Source organism: Giraffa tippelskirchi, chromosome 2 (assembly GCF_054371585.1).
Source record: "Giraffa tippelskirchi isolate mGirTip1 chromosome 2, T2T-mGirTip1v1.2.pri, whole genome shotgun sequence".
Lineage (NCBI taxonomy): Eukaryota > Metazoa > Chordata > Mammalia > Artiodactyla > Giraffidae > Giraffa > Giraffa tippelskirchi.
The window spans coordinates 165289831-165303518 of NC_137276.1; the positions used below are offsets into that span (position 1 = coordinate 165289831).

The 13688-nt window shown below is 41.3% G+C and overlaps 1 protein-coding gene across 2 annotated transcripts in view; it reads left to right on the plus strand.

Moving 5' to 3' along the window:
• Positions 1 to 13688, plus strand: part of SLC12A8 (solute carrier family 12 member 8) — a 141562-nt gene that overhangs the window by 32163 nt on the left and 95711 nt on the right. For both annotated transcript variants that reach the window (XM_081571698.1, XM_081571699.1), the window contains one exon: positions 3028 to 3259. In XM_081571698.1, coding sequence (XP_081427824.1) covers positions 3028 to 3259 — 232 coding nt within the window. The remainder of the gene's footprint in view (positions 1 to 3027; positions 3260 to 13688) is intronic.

Sequence of the window (13688 nt, forward strand, 5' to 3'; positions counted from 1 at the left end):
TATTCTATTGTGTATATATATGTATATGTATATATATACACACATACCAGCAGTAAGCATAGTATTCATTCATAAAATGGAGGATGAGGAAAGGCCTCATGAAGGAGGAACTTGACTGAAGCTTGAGTAGAATTTATTTCCTGTGAGAGCAGTAAGTGCAGAGTGACAGGGGGCTGAAGAACTATGGAAAGTGAGGTTGGTATTTTTTTCAAATGTTTATTTGAAATTGTGCTTCACATATTTTTTAACGGGTAACATCTTGACTCTCAGGCAAATATAAACATGTGCCAGAGAGTTTCTTTGACTCATTGATTAGTAGAGGAGCCAGTAAGATGTTAAAGTTGAGTGAGGTGTGGATCTTGGACAGATACAGATCAGATCCATAAGTTCCTAGTTAAGCAGTTTCATGAATAAATGTAAGGATAAGATTGCTAGGTTAGATACAAAACCAGTTAATTTCATACAGGAAAATAAACCCTAATGTTTGGTGTTATCTCTTCCACCCAGAAGTTCTGTGCATCTCTGCTGGAAAAAAAAAATCTGTAAGTTAACATGTAACTTCACTGAGTCTGAAACAGTGAGTAGGACTAAGTACTTTCACCTAGACAGTCCTTGGGTAACCTTTGTTCCATCAGTTCAGTTCAGTTCAGTTGCTCAGTTGTGTTTGACTCTTTACGACCCCATGAACTACAGCATGCCAGGCTTCCCTGTCCATCACCAACTCCCAGTATTTACCCAAATTCATGTCCATTGAGTCAGTGATGCCATCCAACCATCTCATCCTCTGTCCTCCCCTTCTCCTGCCATCAATCTTTCCCAGTATCAGGGTCTTTTCCAATGAGTTAGCTCTTCACATCAGGTGGCCAAAGTATTGGAGTTTCAGCTTCAACATCAATCCTTCCAATGAACATCCAGGACTGATTTCCTTTAGGATGGACTGCTTGGATCTCCTTGGAGTCCAAGGGACCCTCAGGAGTCTTCTCCAATACCACAGTTCAAAAGCATCAATTCCTCAGCACTCAGCTTTCTTTATAGTCCAACTCTCACATCCATAAATGACTACTGGAGAAACCATAGCCTTGACTAGACGGACCTTTGTTGGCAAAGTAATGTCTCTGCTTTTTAATATGCTGTCAAGGTTGGTCATAACTTTCCTTCCAAGGAGCAAGTGTCTTTTAATTTCATTGCTGCAATCACCATCTGCAGTAATTTTGGAGCCCAGAAAAATAAAGTGAGCCACTGTTTCCACTGTTTCCCCATCTATTTGCCATGAAGTGATGGGACTGGATGCCATGATCTTAGTTTTCTGAATGTTTAGTTTTAAGGCAACTTTTTCACTCTCCTCTTTGACTTTCATCAAGATGCTCTTTAGTTCTTCGTTTTCTGCCATAAGGGTGGTGTCATCTGCATATCTGAGGTTATTGACATTTCTCCCAGCAATCTTGATTCCAGCTTGTGCTTCTTCCAGCCCAGCATGTCTCATGATGTACTCTGCATATAAGTTAAATAAGCAGGGTGACAATATACAGCCTTGACGTACTCCTTTTCCTATTTGGAACCAGTCTTTTGTTGCTTCCCAGAGAAGGCAATGGCACCCCACTCCAGTACTCTTGCCTGGAAAATCCCATGGATGGAGGAGCCTGATAGGCTGCAGTCCATGGGGTCGCTAAGAGTCGGACACGACTGAGCGACTTCACTTTCACTTTTCACTTTCATGCATTGAAGAAGGAAATGGCAACGCACTCCAGTGTTCTTGCCTGGAGAATCCCAGGGACGGGGGAGCCTGATGGGCTGCCGTCTATGGGGTCGCACAGAGTCGGACACGACTGAAGCGACTTAGCAGTAGCAGAAGTGCATACAGGTTTCTCAAGAGACAGGTCAGATGGTCTGGTATTCCCATCTCTTGAAGAATTTTCCACAGTTTATGGTGATCTACACAGTCAAAGGCTTTGGCATAGTAATAAAGCAGAAATAGATGTTTTTCTGGAACTCTCTTGCTTTTTTGATGATTCAGTAAATGTTGGCAATTTGATCTCTGGTTCCTCTGCCTTTTCTAAAACCAGCTTGAACAACTGGAAGTTCATGGTTCATGTATTGCTGAAGCCTGGCTTGGAGAATTTTGAGCATTACTTTACTAGCATGTGAGATGAGTGCAATTGTGCGGTAGTTTGAGCATTCTTTGGCATTCTTTGGGATTGGAATGAAAAGTGACCTATCCAGTCCTGTGGCCACTGCTGAGTTTTCCAAATTTGCTGCCATATTGAGTGCAGCACATTCACAGCATCATCTTTGAGGATTTGAAATAGCTCAACTGGAATTCCGTCACCTCCACTAGCTTTGTTCGTAGTGATGCTTCCTAAGGCCCACTTGACTTCACATTCCAGGATGTCTGGCTCTCGGTGAGTGATCACACCATCGTGATTATCTGGGTAGTGAAGATATCTTTTGTACAGTTCTTCTGTGTATTCTTGCCACCTCTTCTTAATATCTTCTGCTTCTGTTAAGTCTCTACCATTTCTGTCCTTCATTGAGCCCATTTTTGCATGAAATGTTCCATATGACATTGGCAGAATGTGCTGCTTATTTTTTTTCTCATTTCCAAGTTTTAGGTAATTTAAAAAATAATAGTAACACATTCAAAGAAATAGAGAAAACACTAAGGTTTGCTTCAGTGCCCTTCTAAGGCTCTGAGATAGGACCCCACCCTCACCTTGTGTTTGTATGCTCTATTTAGTTCTTCACAGGAGAGTCTCAAGGTCTCTTTGGGCCAAAGCCCCATCTTCTTCCTCCCATAGTCTTTTCATGTTAGTTACCACTGATAGTCATTCTCCCCTGTGGATGGTGGGAGAGATGTAGGCAAGAAGGAACGGGGCCCCGGGAAGGGCTCCTGGGGGAGAAGGGCTCGTTTAGCCCCCTTGCTGCTTTCTGGGTGTTGAATTTCGAAGGTGAGCAGGGTCCTCAGTGCCAGGCAGCCCTGAGGCTTTGTTTTTTTCTTGGTGACTCTTCCTACCTGGAGATGCCTGTCAGTGTGTTGCAGGTGCCATGTACATCACCGGCTTCGCTGAATCCGTCTCAGATCTGCTGAGTCTCAGGAATATCTGGGCCGTGCGAGGAATTTCAGTCGCCGTGCTTCTGGCCTTGCTGGGAATTAACCTAGCAGGTGTCAAATGGATAATCCGCCTCCAGCTGCTGCTGCTGCTCCTGCTCGCTGTGTCCACCCTGGACTTTGTGGTGGGCTCTTTCACGCACCTGGACCCAGGTAAGCCTTTGGGAGTTCAGTCGCAGGCCTTAGGGGGTTCTGCACTGCTTCCTAGATGTTGGTAGGTCTGCGTATGCAGAATGACCCCTGATAGCCTTTGCCTGCAGTGAGCGTGTGCTGTGCCTGGAGCAGGTGAGAGTGTGTCCTGGTGCAGCTTCTCTTCACATAGACATCTTCCCTTGTACATTGTTTCCTTTTATTTGCTTTCTATTAGAAAAAAAGAAAATTTCTATAAGGGAAAGAATAAAGTAGAACTGGGTTAGACAAAGATAAATTCTTGATAGAAATTGTAGATAAACGGATTTGGGAGTAGGGAAGGAAATAGATTTTAATTTTATCTGTCTTATTTTTTTAAAAAAAAGGACTCAATGCGAACTTAACAGATGTTAACAGTTGTCATTTCTGGGAAATGCAGACAGATGTATGTTTGATTATCTATAGTTTTCAATATTGATTTTTTAAAAACAAAAATATGAAGTCACTAAGCTTAAAGAAACAAAGCAAACAGCTGGATATTCTTTTGTACCATTTGGAAATGATGTCATATGTTGGTAATCAATCAATCACTGTTTACTCTAATCCTGGGTTTTCTGCAGCCTTGATGATGCCTGGCAACTCTAATCCTAATTCCTATGCTTTGAGTTAGAGTCTGTTACCCAAAGTGTCCATAACTGTATCAATAGCTTTGTGATTTGGAATGGTTTGGCATCAGAAGTCTTTGTCTCTCTCCAGAGTATAGAACTGTTCCTGGGATGCTGTAGGAAAAAGATAACTGCCTGATATTTCACACTCTGGGGACTTTGTATTTCTATGGCAATAGTGACTGGACATCTATGTTGGAATATGGACAGAGAAAGGGCGATGGGGCCACTAGCTGTGTTAACAAAGAAAAAGGATACAGATCAGGAGCACAGACCAGCCATCTCTAATGGTGGTGGCAGCCACGGCAGCTATATCGGATGAGCACTTCTGTGCCAGGCATTTTGGCTAGCACCTCCCAGGCCTTATCTCATTATCATAAACTCATGGAGGAGAAACCATTACACTCCTTTTACAGATGAGGAAAGTGGGGATTATATAATTTATAGTAACATTTGGCAGAGCCAAGTATGAAATGGATCTGTTTGATGGTAAAGCTGTGCTCTTCCCTGAGATGGGAACAGTTACCACCGTCTGTCTGTGGTATCGGCTCTGCTTTTCCCCTTCAAGGCTGCCCCTGGGGTGTGTTCTAAACCGTCTCGTCTTTCATAAAAGTGTTGGTTGTGGGAAGGTGAGAAATCAGTTGGTACACCCTGATCTAGTCTTTTGCTTTTTCATATGTTAAGATTCTTTTGTGTGAAAATAGTCACTCGCCTGAGCTCCTGGAATGCCCCCTACCCTCTGGCCTCCTGGTCCATCCACCAGAACCTCCAGACTGCCCCATGATCCAGCATCTAAAGTGTTAACCCCTGTACAGTGCGGGACACCCAGGGCCCACTCCAGTGTTAAGGGCCAATGCAATGTCCAGACTGATCACCTCTAGCCTGAGCTTTGCAGCTTCCTGAACATTTGCAGGAAATGTTCAAAAGAGCCTCTTGATGAAGGTGAAGGAGGAGAGTGAAAAAGTTGGCTTAAAGCTCAACGTTCAGAAAACTAAGATCATGGCATCTGGTCCCATCACTCCATGGGAAATAGATGGGGAAACAGTGGAAACAGTGTCAGACTTTACTTTTTTGGGCTCCAGAATCACTGCTGATGGTGACTGCAGCCATGAAATTAAAAGACGCTTACTACTTGGAAGGAAGGTTATGGCCAACCTAGATAGAATGTTTAAAAGCAGAGACATTACTTTGCCAACAAAAGTCCGTCTAGTCAAGACTATGGTTTTTCCAGTGGTCATGTATGGATGTGAGAGTTGGACGGTGAAGAAAGCTGAGCGCCGCAGAATTGATGCTTTTGAACTGTGGTGTTGGAGAAGACTCTTGAGAGTTTCTTGGACTGCAAGGAGATCCAATCAATCCATCCTAAAAGAGATCAATCCTGGGTGTTCATTGGAAGGTCTGATGTTGAAGCTGAAGCTCCAATACTTTGGCCACTTCATGCGAAGGGTTGACTCATTGGAAAAGACCCTAATGCTGGGTAGGATTGGGGGCGGGAGGAGAAGGGGACGACAGAGGATGAGATGGTTGGATGGCATCACCGACTCGATGGACATGGGTTTGGGTAAACTCCAGGAGTTGGTGATGGACAGAGAGGCCTGGCGTGCTGCAATTCATGGGGTCGCAGAGAGTCGGACACGACTGAGCGACTGAACTGAACTGAACATTTGCAGCATCTCCTTTGGAGAGAAGGAGTGATTTTTTTTTTCCTGGCTTTGCGCCACACTGCTGAGACAGCCCACATCCTGAGAGAGACCTGCTGGCTATTTGGCCATCAAACTGTCAGTGAAGAAGAGAGAGAATGTATTCCAGCCGCCTTGCCTGGGTCCTTTCCCCACATTGACATGGCTGCTGAAAGAACATAAGTAGTTAAATTGCAAAGTGATGCTACTGGCTTCTTTGAAACCTCAGTAGGCTGAAGTATTTGCCTTCCTGATTAGAAGTTTTCTTGGCCACCCTTCTGACTTACTCCTGATATTTCTCTTTCCTTCTGGTCAGTACATTACCAGGGTGTAGTGTGAAATGAAATTTATTTTCAATCATTCCCATAGCAACTGGCCCCTCTAGGATCTGTTTTTGGTATCACTAGTGTTTTATATGGGCTACTTTCTTTGCAGTTAAAAATCTAAACTGAAACTAGACCATAAACCTTCAGAATGGATTTTGCAGAATGATTTCAATTCTTTTTAAGATAAGAAAAAAACATGATGTACGCATAGACATTTAAAAAAAAAACCCCAAACTGGAAAAGCGACTGGAGGGAACTAAGCTCAGGTGTTAACAGTGGTCGTCTTTCTGCTGAGGTTATAGGTGGCTGTATTATCTTATTTCAACTTTTCCTTCAATTGGCTAGTGCTACTTAAAAAAAAAAATAGACTTTAGTTTTTAGAGCAGTTTTAGGTTTATAGAAAATTAGCACATAGTACAGAAGTCCCTGGATTACCAAGTGGCTCAGTGGTAAAGAATCTGCCTGCCAGTGCAAGAGCCACAGTAGACATGGGTTTGATCCCTGGTTTGGGAAGATCCCCTGGAGGAGGAAATGGCAACCCACTCCAGTATTCTTGCCTGGAAAATTCCATGGACAGAGAAGCTGGGCGGGCTTCTGTCCATGGGGTTGCAGAGTCGGACACGACTGAGCATGCGTACGACACAATGCAACCGAAGTCTCCATATCCTTTCTGTCTCTTTTCCCTATCGGTTTCCCCTATGACACCCTGCATCAGTATGATATGTTTGTTATCACTGGTGAACCAATAATGACATTTTATTAACTAAAGCCCATGGTTTAGATGAGGGTTCATCCTTTGTGTTTATACTTCTATAGGTTTTGACAAATATATATTGATATATATCCATCATTATGAGGAGGGCACGGCGACTCACTCCAGTATTCTTACCTGGAGAATCTCATGGACAGAGGAGCCTAGAGGTCTACAGTCCCCTGGGTCGCAAAGAGTTAGACACGACTGAAGTGACTTAGCATGCGTGCATGCCTGCATCATTACAGTATCATACAATATAGTTTTAATGCCTGAAATATTCCATCTATTTCATTCCCTTCCTATCCCTACTCCTGAATTCCTGGCAACCTGATGAACTCACTGATCTTTTCAGTACCCCTATATTTTGCCTCTCCCAGAGTACCATATAGTTGCAATCATATAGTATGCAGCTTTTTTAGCCTGCCTTTTTACACTAAGCATTCCAGGTTTCTCCATGTTTTTTTGTGCCTTGATAGCTCATATCTTTCTATTACTGAATAATATTCCTTTGAGTAGGTATACTACAGGTTTGTTTGTTTGTTTTGAGGTTTCTTTTTTTTTTTGTGGTCCATTCATCTGTTGAAGGACATTTTTGTCACTTCCAATTTTGGCAATTATGAATAAGACTTCTATGAACACTTGTGTGAAGATTTTTGTGAAGATATAATGTTTAAACCCATTTGAATAAATACCTAGGAGCATGGTTGCTAGATCATATGGTAAGACTATATTTACCTTTGTAAGACATTGCCAGACTGTCTTCCAAAATGGCTGTACCATTTTGCATTCACATTAGCAACAAATGAGAGTTCTTGTTGTTCCACATCCTCATCAGCATTTGGTGGTGTCAGTTTCTTAGATTTTAGCTATTCTGGGAGGGGCGTATTGATATCTATTGTTGTTTTAATTTACAGCTCCCTAAGAATACGATATTGAGCCTGTTTTCATATGCTCATTTGACATCTGTATATGATCTTCGGTGAGGTGTATTTTGCCTGTTTTTTGGGTTGTCTTTTATCATTGAGTTTTAAGAAGTCTTTGTATATTTTGGATCCTTTGTCAGATATATATTTTGCAAATATTTTTCCCAGTCTGTGGCTTGTCTTTTAACAGAGACTTTTGTAGAGCAGATGTTTTTAATTGTAATGAAGTCTAACGTTAGTTTTTCCTTCTTTCTCAGATCACGCTCTTGGTGGTGTATTTAAAAACTCACTATTAAACCCAACGGAGAAGGCAATGGCACCCCACTCCAGTACTCTTGCCTGGAAAATCCCATGGACGGAGGAGCCTGGTAGGCTGCAGTCCATGGGGTCGCTAAGAGTCGGATACGACTGAGCGACTTCACTTTCACTTTTCACTTTCATGCACTGGAGAAGGCAATGGCAACTCACTCCAGTGTTCTTGCCTGGAGAATCCCAGGGATGGCGGAGCCTGGTGGGCTGCCATCTATGGGGTCACACAGAGTCGGGCACAACTGAAGCGACTTAGCAGCAGCAGTAGCATTAAACCCAAGGTCACCTAGATTTTCTGTTATCTTCTAGAAGGTTCATAATTTTGTGTTTTACATTTAGGTCTGTGATCCATTTTGAGTTAATTTTTGTGGAATGTATAAGCTGAGTATCTAAAATTTTTTGGCATGTGGATGTCCAGTAGTTCTAGCACCATTTGTTAAAAAGATTATCCTGTCTTCACTGAACAGTGTTTGATCCTTTGCGAAAGATCAGTTGACTGTATTTGCATGGGTCTGTTTCTGGGCTCTTTATTCTGTTTTCTTGCTCTACTTATCTGTTTTCCAATATCACTCTTTTTGGATTATTATTGCAATATAGTGAGTCTTGAAAGTGGGCAGTGTCAGTCCTCCAACTTTGTCCTTTTTCACTAGTGTTATTTTTAAGGTCAGGAAAAACAATTTTTTGGAATATACTTAAAAGTCTAACTTTATTTTTCTTTGTTTAAATATAAATGACTTTAAAAAGCCAAACAATCATAAATGTATAAAGAAAAAAGGTAAAACTTAAAAAAAAAACCCCAAAACTCTCCATTTCCCCACTCTGCTCTCCAGAGGGAAATTGGTAGGTATTTGTTATTTATTGTTGCTGAACAGATTACCCCCAGATTTAGTGGCATAAAGCAACAATCAGCATTTATTATTCCTTGCCTTTTCTGTGGGCTGGGAATTTGGGTATGGTTTGGTTGACGGTTCTGGCTCAGGTTTTCTCATGAGGTTCAGGGACTGCAGACTTATTAAAGCTTAGCTGGAGCTGGAGGATCTGGCTGGCAAATTGGTATTGGTTGCTGGCAGGAGGCCTCAGTTCCTCTCCATGTGATCCTTTCCAAAGAGCTGTTTGAGTGTCCTCAAGTCATGAGGTAACTGGATTCCCCAAGGACAATCAAGAGAGAGAGCGAGCGAGAGAGAGAGAGAGCCATCCTTTTTATGATCTAGCCTCAGAAATCCCATAGCAGCACTTTTACCACAATCTGTTTGTTAGAAGTGAGTGACTTAATCTGGCCCTCATTCAAAGGGAAGGGATTTAGTTTCTACCTTTTGAATGGAGAAGTGTCAAAGGATTTGCAGACACATTTAAAAACCACGGTAGTTAATTTTAAAATCAGAAAACAAATACACTTGTCAAATTTTATTTTTCCATTTATTTCAAAGACAAAGTTAATGTTTTTATGTCGTAAATTTTTAAAAATTTTGGAATATAGAGTAAAAAGTGAAAATATTTTCCCCTTACTCCATTCTCCCACTACCATTCTCAGAGGGAGATTGGTGAATATCTTTCCAGTCTGTTTTCTATACATGTACAAGCATATATGCACATGTTTACATACATAAACATGTAAATGTAGTTCTTTGTAAAAAGGTAATTCTATATTGTTTTGCTGCACTTCCTTTCCCACCCAATAATATATCACAGACACCCTGCAATGGCAGTACATTTACGATTCCCTTGTTCTTTTATAACACCTGCAAAGTATTCCATATCCATATAAAACATTAATTTATTGATAGATATTTAGGTTTTCACAGTTTGTTGTTATTACATGTTGCCAACATGAATATCCTTGTACAAAATTTGAAGGATTATTTCTGGAGGATCAAGTCTTATCAATAGAACTCATAGGACAAAGATCAAGCACATTTAACATTTTGTTAGGTTCTACCAAATGGCCTTGTAATAATGTTGTTCCTTTCTGAACACCTAGTAACAGTATGTAAGAGTTATTCCCCATACTCTTGACAGTATTGGATATGTTCAGTCTTTTAAATTTCTGCCATGTGTTGGGCAAAAATTACGATCTTTTTAAAATTTTGCTTTTCTTAAGTCATTACTGAGAATAATTTTATTCATTTTTTTTATTCCCACTTGTATTTCTTTATCTTTGCATTGTCTATACTCTTTATTTTTCCTTTAGATTGTCTTACCTTTTAATGTATTGGCCAAAAAGTTCGTTTGAGTTCTTCTGTAAGATGTTATGGGAAAACTCAAAGGAACTTTTTGACTAACCCAATATTATAGCTCTTCTACCTTAACAATTAATTCAACATAAAGCAAATATTTATTTAGCTTTATGTTAGCGCTAGACTAAGTTTGTTATATGTTGAAAAAATTTTCCTAATATGTCATTTTTTCTTTTAGCATTAATTTTTATATGTAATAAAATAAAATATAAAAATATTAATTTTGAGTCACATTGTGTATTCTGATTGCTTTCTTTTTGTATATTTTTCAATTTCTCCTAAAATTAAATTACTCCAGGTATTAGTTTCCTAGAACTGCTTTAATAAATTACAACTTGTTGACTTAAAACAGAAGTAGTGTATTCACCTCCAGCTCTGGAGGCTGAGCATCTGAAATTGAGCAGGGCTGCACACCCTTCAAAGGCTAAGGAGGAGAATGTATCCTGCCTCCTCCCGCTTCTGATGGCGGCAGGAGTTCCTTGGCTTGTGGTCATATCACTCTAATCTTGCCTCTGTCTTCACATGGCCTTCTCCTCCTCTTGTCTGTGCTCTATATGTGTCTTGTAAGGCCAACTTATCATTGGAAATAGGTCCAACCTGGCTAATCCAGGGTGATCTCATCTCAAGAGCCTTAATTATACCTGGAAAGATCTTTTGTCTTTCCAAATAAGGTCACATTCACAGGTTTCCAGCAGTAGGATGTGGACATCTTTTGACAGACCACCAGTCAACCCAATACCTTCAATTATTTTCATTTGCTTGATTTTCTAGGTGATTATCACTATTTTCAAAAGTTCTCCATAGCGCTTTCAAATACTTGACAGGCATTTTCTTCTGTGCTCCCTTTGTTATATTTTCTCGTGGAGACTCCCTCTTTATCGTCCTTCTGGATGGACAGTCTTAGGCCTGGATCATGGCTGTTGTACTGGTACCTGCATTCCCTATTCCCAGGTGTTGGTTCCTGTTGTCTGTATCCCAAGTCATCCTCTTTTACCTGTGATGGAATATGTTGCTTTTCCACTTTCACATGTGATTGGTAGAAAATGTAAATATCTAGGCTGAAAATCATTTTCCCTTCTGTAATACTGTGATCTATAATTAGATAGATATATAGATGGATAGATGTGGTCTTCATTCATTCCTGGCATGGAGCCCCTAAAAACCTGAGAATTTCCAGTGATGAGAACTCTTTAAGGTGTCTTTGTGTTAATTAGATGACTTACAGAAGGCATCTCAGGATGAGGGCTGGTTGCCAGTAGAGCCAACCTTGTGATTTTGGGGTTGGAACTTTCAGTCACCCTCCTTCCCCCACCTCAGGAAAGAGAAGTGTGATTGGAGATTGAGCTCAAACAGTAATGACCAAGGATCTGATCAACCATGACTGGGTAATGAAACCTTCATAAAAATCTTGAAGGGCTAGGTGTGAAGAGCTCTTGGGTTGGTGAACACATGAAGATGAGGGGAGAGTGGCTTTCAGAGAGCATGGATGCTCCATACCTTGCCCTGTGCATCTCTTCCATTTGGCTGTTGTTGAGTTATATCCCTTTGTAATAAACCAGTGATCTAGTAAGAAACCTGGTTCTCTGAGTCCTGTGAGTTGCTCTAGCAAATTAACTGAAGTCAAGGAGGGGCTATTTGGAACCTCCAATCTATAGCCTGTAGCTCAGAAGTACAGGGGACAGCCTGTACTTGGGAGTGCCATCTGAAGGGGAGGAGGCAGTCTAGTAGGACAGAGCCCTGAGTTGTGGGATATGATACTCTCTCTGGGTAGACAGTGTCAGAATTAAGTTGATTGTAGGACACAGAGCTGAATTGCCAGAGAACTGCTTCATATGGGGAAGTAAACGTGAATCACAACCTTCGAATTTTGCAGTCGTTGCTCTACCTTCTATCCTTGAGTGACATCTCGGAGTTTGGTGCTATTCTGATTTCTGCTCTTGGTAACCTGTTTCTTCTCTTCAGAGTGCTTAGGATCTTCCCTTTACCCTGAGTTTTACAATTAATATAATGAAATTTTTATTAATTGGGCACTCAAACAGTTGAATATGACTAAGCACAAAGACAGGCAAGCAGGGCCCCTTTCCACCTGGAATTTTCAGCAATTTCTATGACAGTTTCTTCTCCTTTGTTTTCTCAGGATTTTTTTGTTTATTTTTAAAATTTTATTGATTTCTGGCTAGTGTGATGTTGGGGTGCCTGGTTTGAACCTCCTCTTGTATTTCTAATCTTCTCTACAGTTTATTCCTTTTTTCCTTCCTACTTTACGGGAGAGTTCCTCACTTTTATTTACAACCTTTTAACTGAATTTTTTTGTTTTGTCCATTAATTTTCAAGAACTCTTTGTTGTTCTCTGTTAATTTTAAAAGCATATCTTGTTCTTGTTTTATGGATATCATATCTTCTTCTGACTCTTTCAACCTATAAATTGTAGAGGTTTTATTTTCTTTTGAAATTTTCCTCTGCTATCTACATCATCTGGTTTTCCAGGCTTCTTTATTCTGTTGAATCCTGTTTTGTTCTCTGTGATAATTGCTGCAAGTGTTCTTCAGTGCTTTCTTATAGTCCTCAGTCATTTCCTCATGTTTAATAATGAGGCTCTGAAATGCTGATTGGAAGTTTCATGTGCAGAGTGGCGGTTGGCAGGAGGGCATCACTGTAGGGTGATCCTGTGGCAGACTGGGCTGTTTCATCTCCCAAATGTCAGTTTCTGTAAGTCTTTCCTCTTGTGCAGTTCGTATTCTCTAGAAAGTTCTCCAGTGTCCTGCCAGGGGCATGCCTGACTGCCACAGTCCTGGGAGTAGGGTAGAGATGAGGAGTGGGGCTGGAGGCCTCCTGGCCAGGATGCAGACTTTCCCTCAGTCTGATGTTTTTCACCTGGCACGTCCTCCTCTCCATCCAGGTCACTATGTCATATCTCGGCCTTCCATCTCAAGCCGCTGTGTCGTAGCTTTCATTTCATGTCTAAACTTCTCATGACAGTGCATCTTCTCATCGCCTCCCTTTCCTCACCTCTTGACTCCCTAGCCTGCAGGCGGGCAGCCTGAGCCCCTCTTCCTTTCCCACCTCCCAGTCTGTCTCTTCCAAAACATGCATCATTGCACAACGCAGAGCTCCATTACTATACAAAGCTAAATAGCATGACAACTTAATTTAAACAAGGTACTCTCAAGCATTTGTTTGGCTTAAAGCTTCTACAATGCCATTTTCTTGGATTATATTTTCATTTATGTGAGATGATTGTCATGCCAAAATGATTTTATTGCTGGAGAAGTCAGGCAGATAGAAATGCATTTTAGAAAATAAAGTGACATGTGGCACATTCTAATTCTTTGTTCTGCATTTAAAACTGAAATGATGCATCTCCAAGCCTAACTTTTTGGTAATCTAGGAAGGGCTGTGTGGTGCCTTCCACTCATGGGCCCACATTGCGAACACTGGTCTGCCTTGGCCACCTCCACCAGGGTGGCTCGCTGGATGGAGCACAGCAGCGGCCAGCAGGTGCCTTGAGCTGAGCTGGCAGGTGGAAGCTGGTACTGCTTGGTGACAGAGGGGGTTTGTGTTTG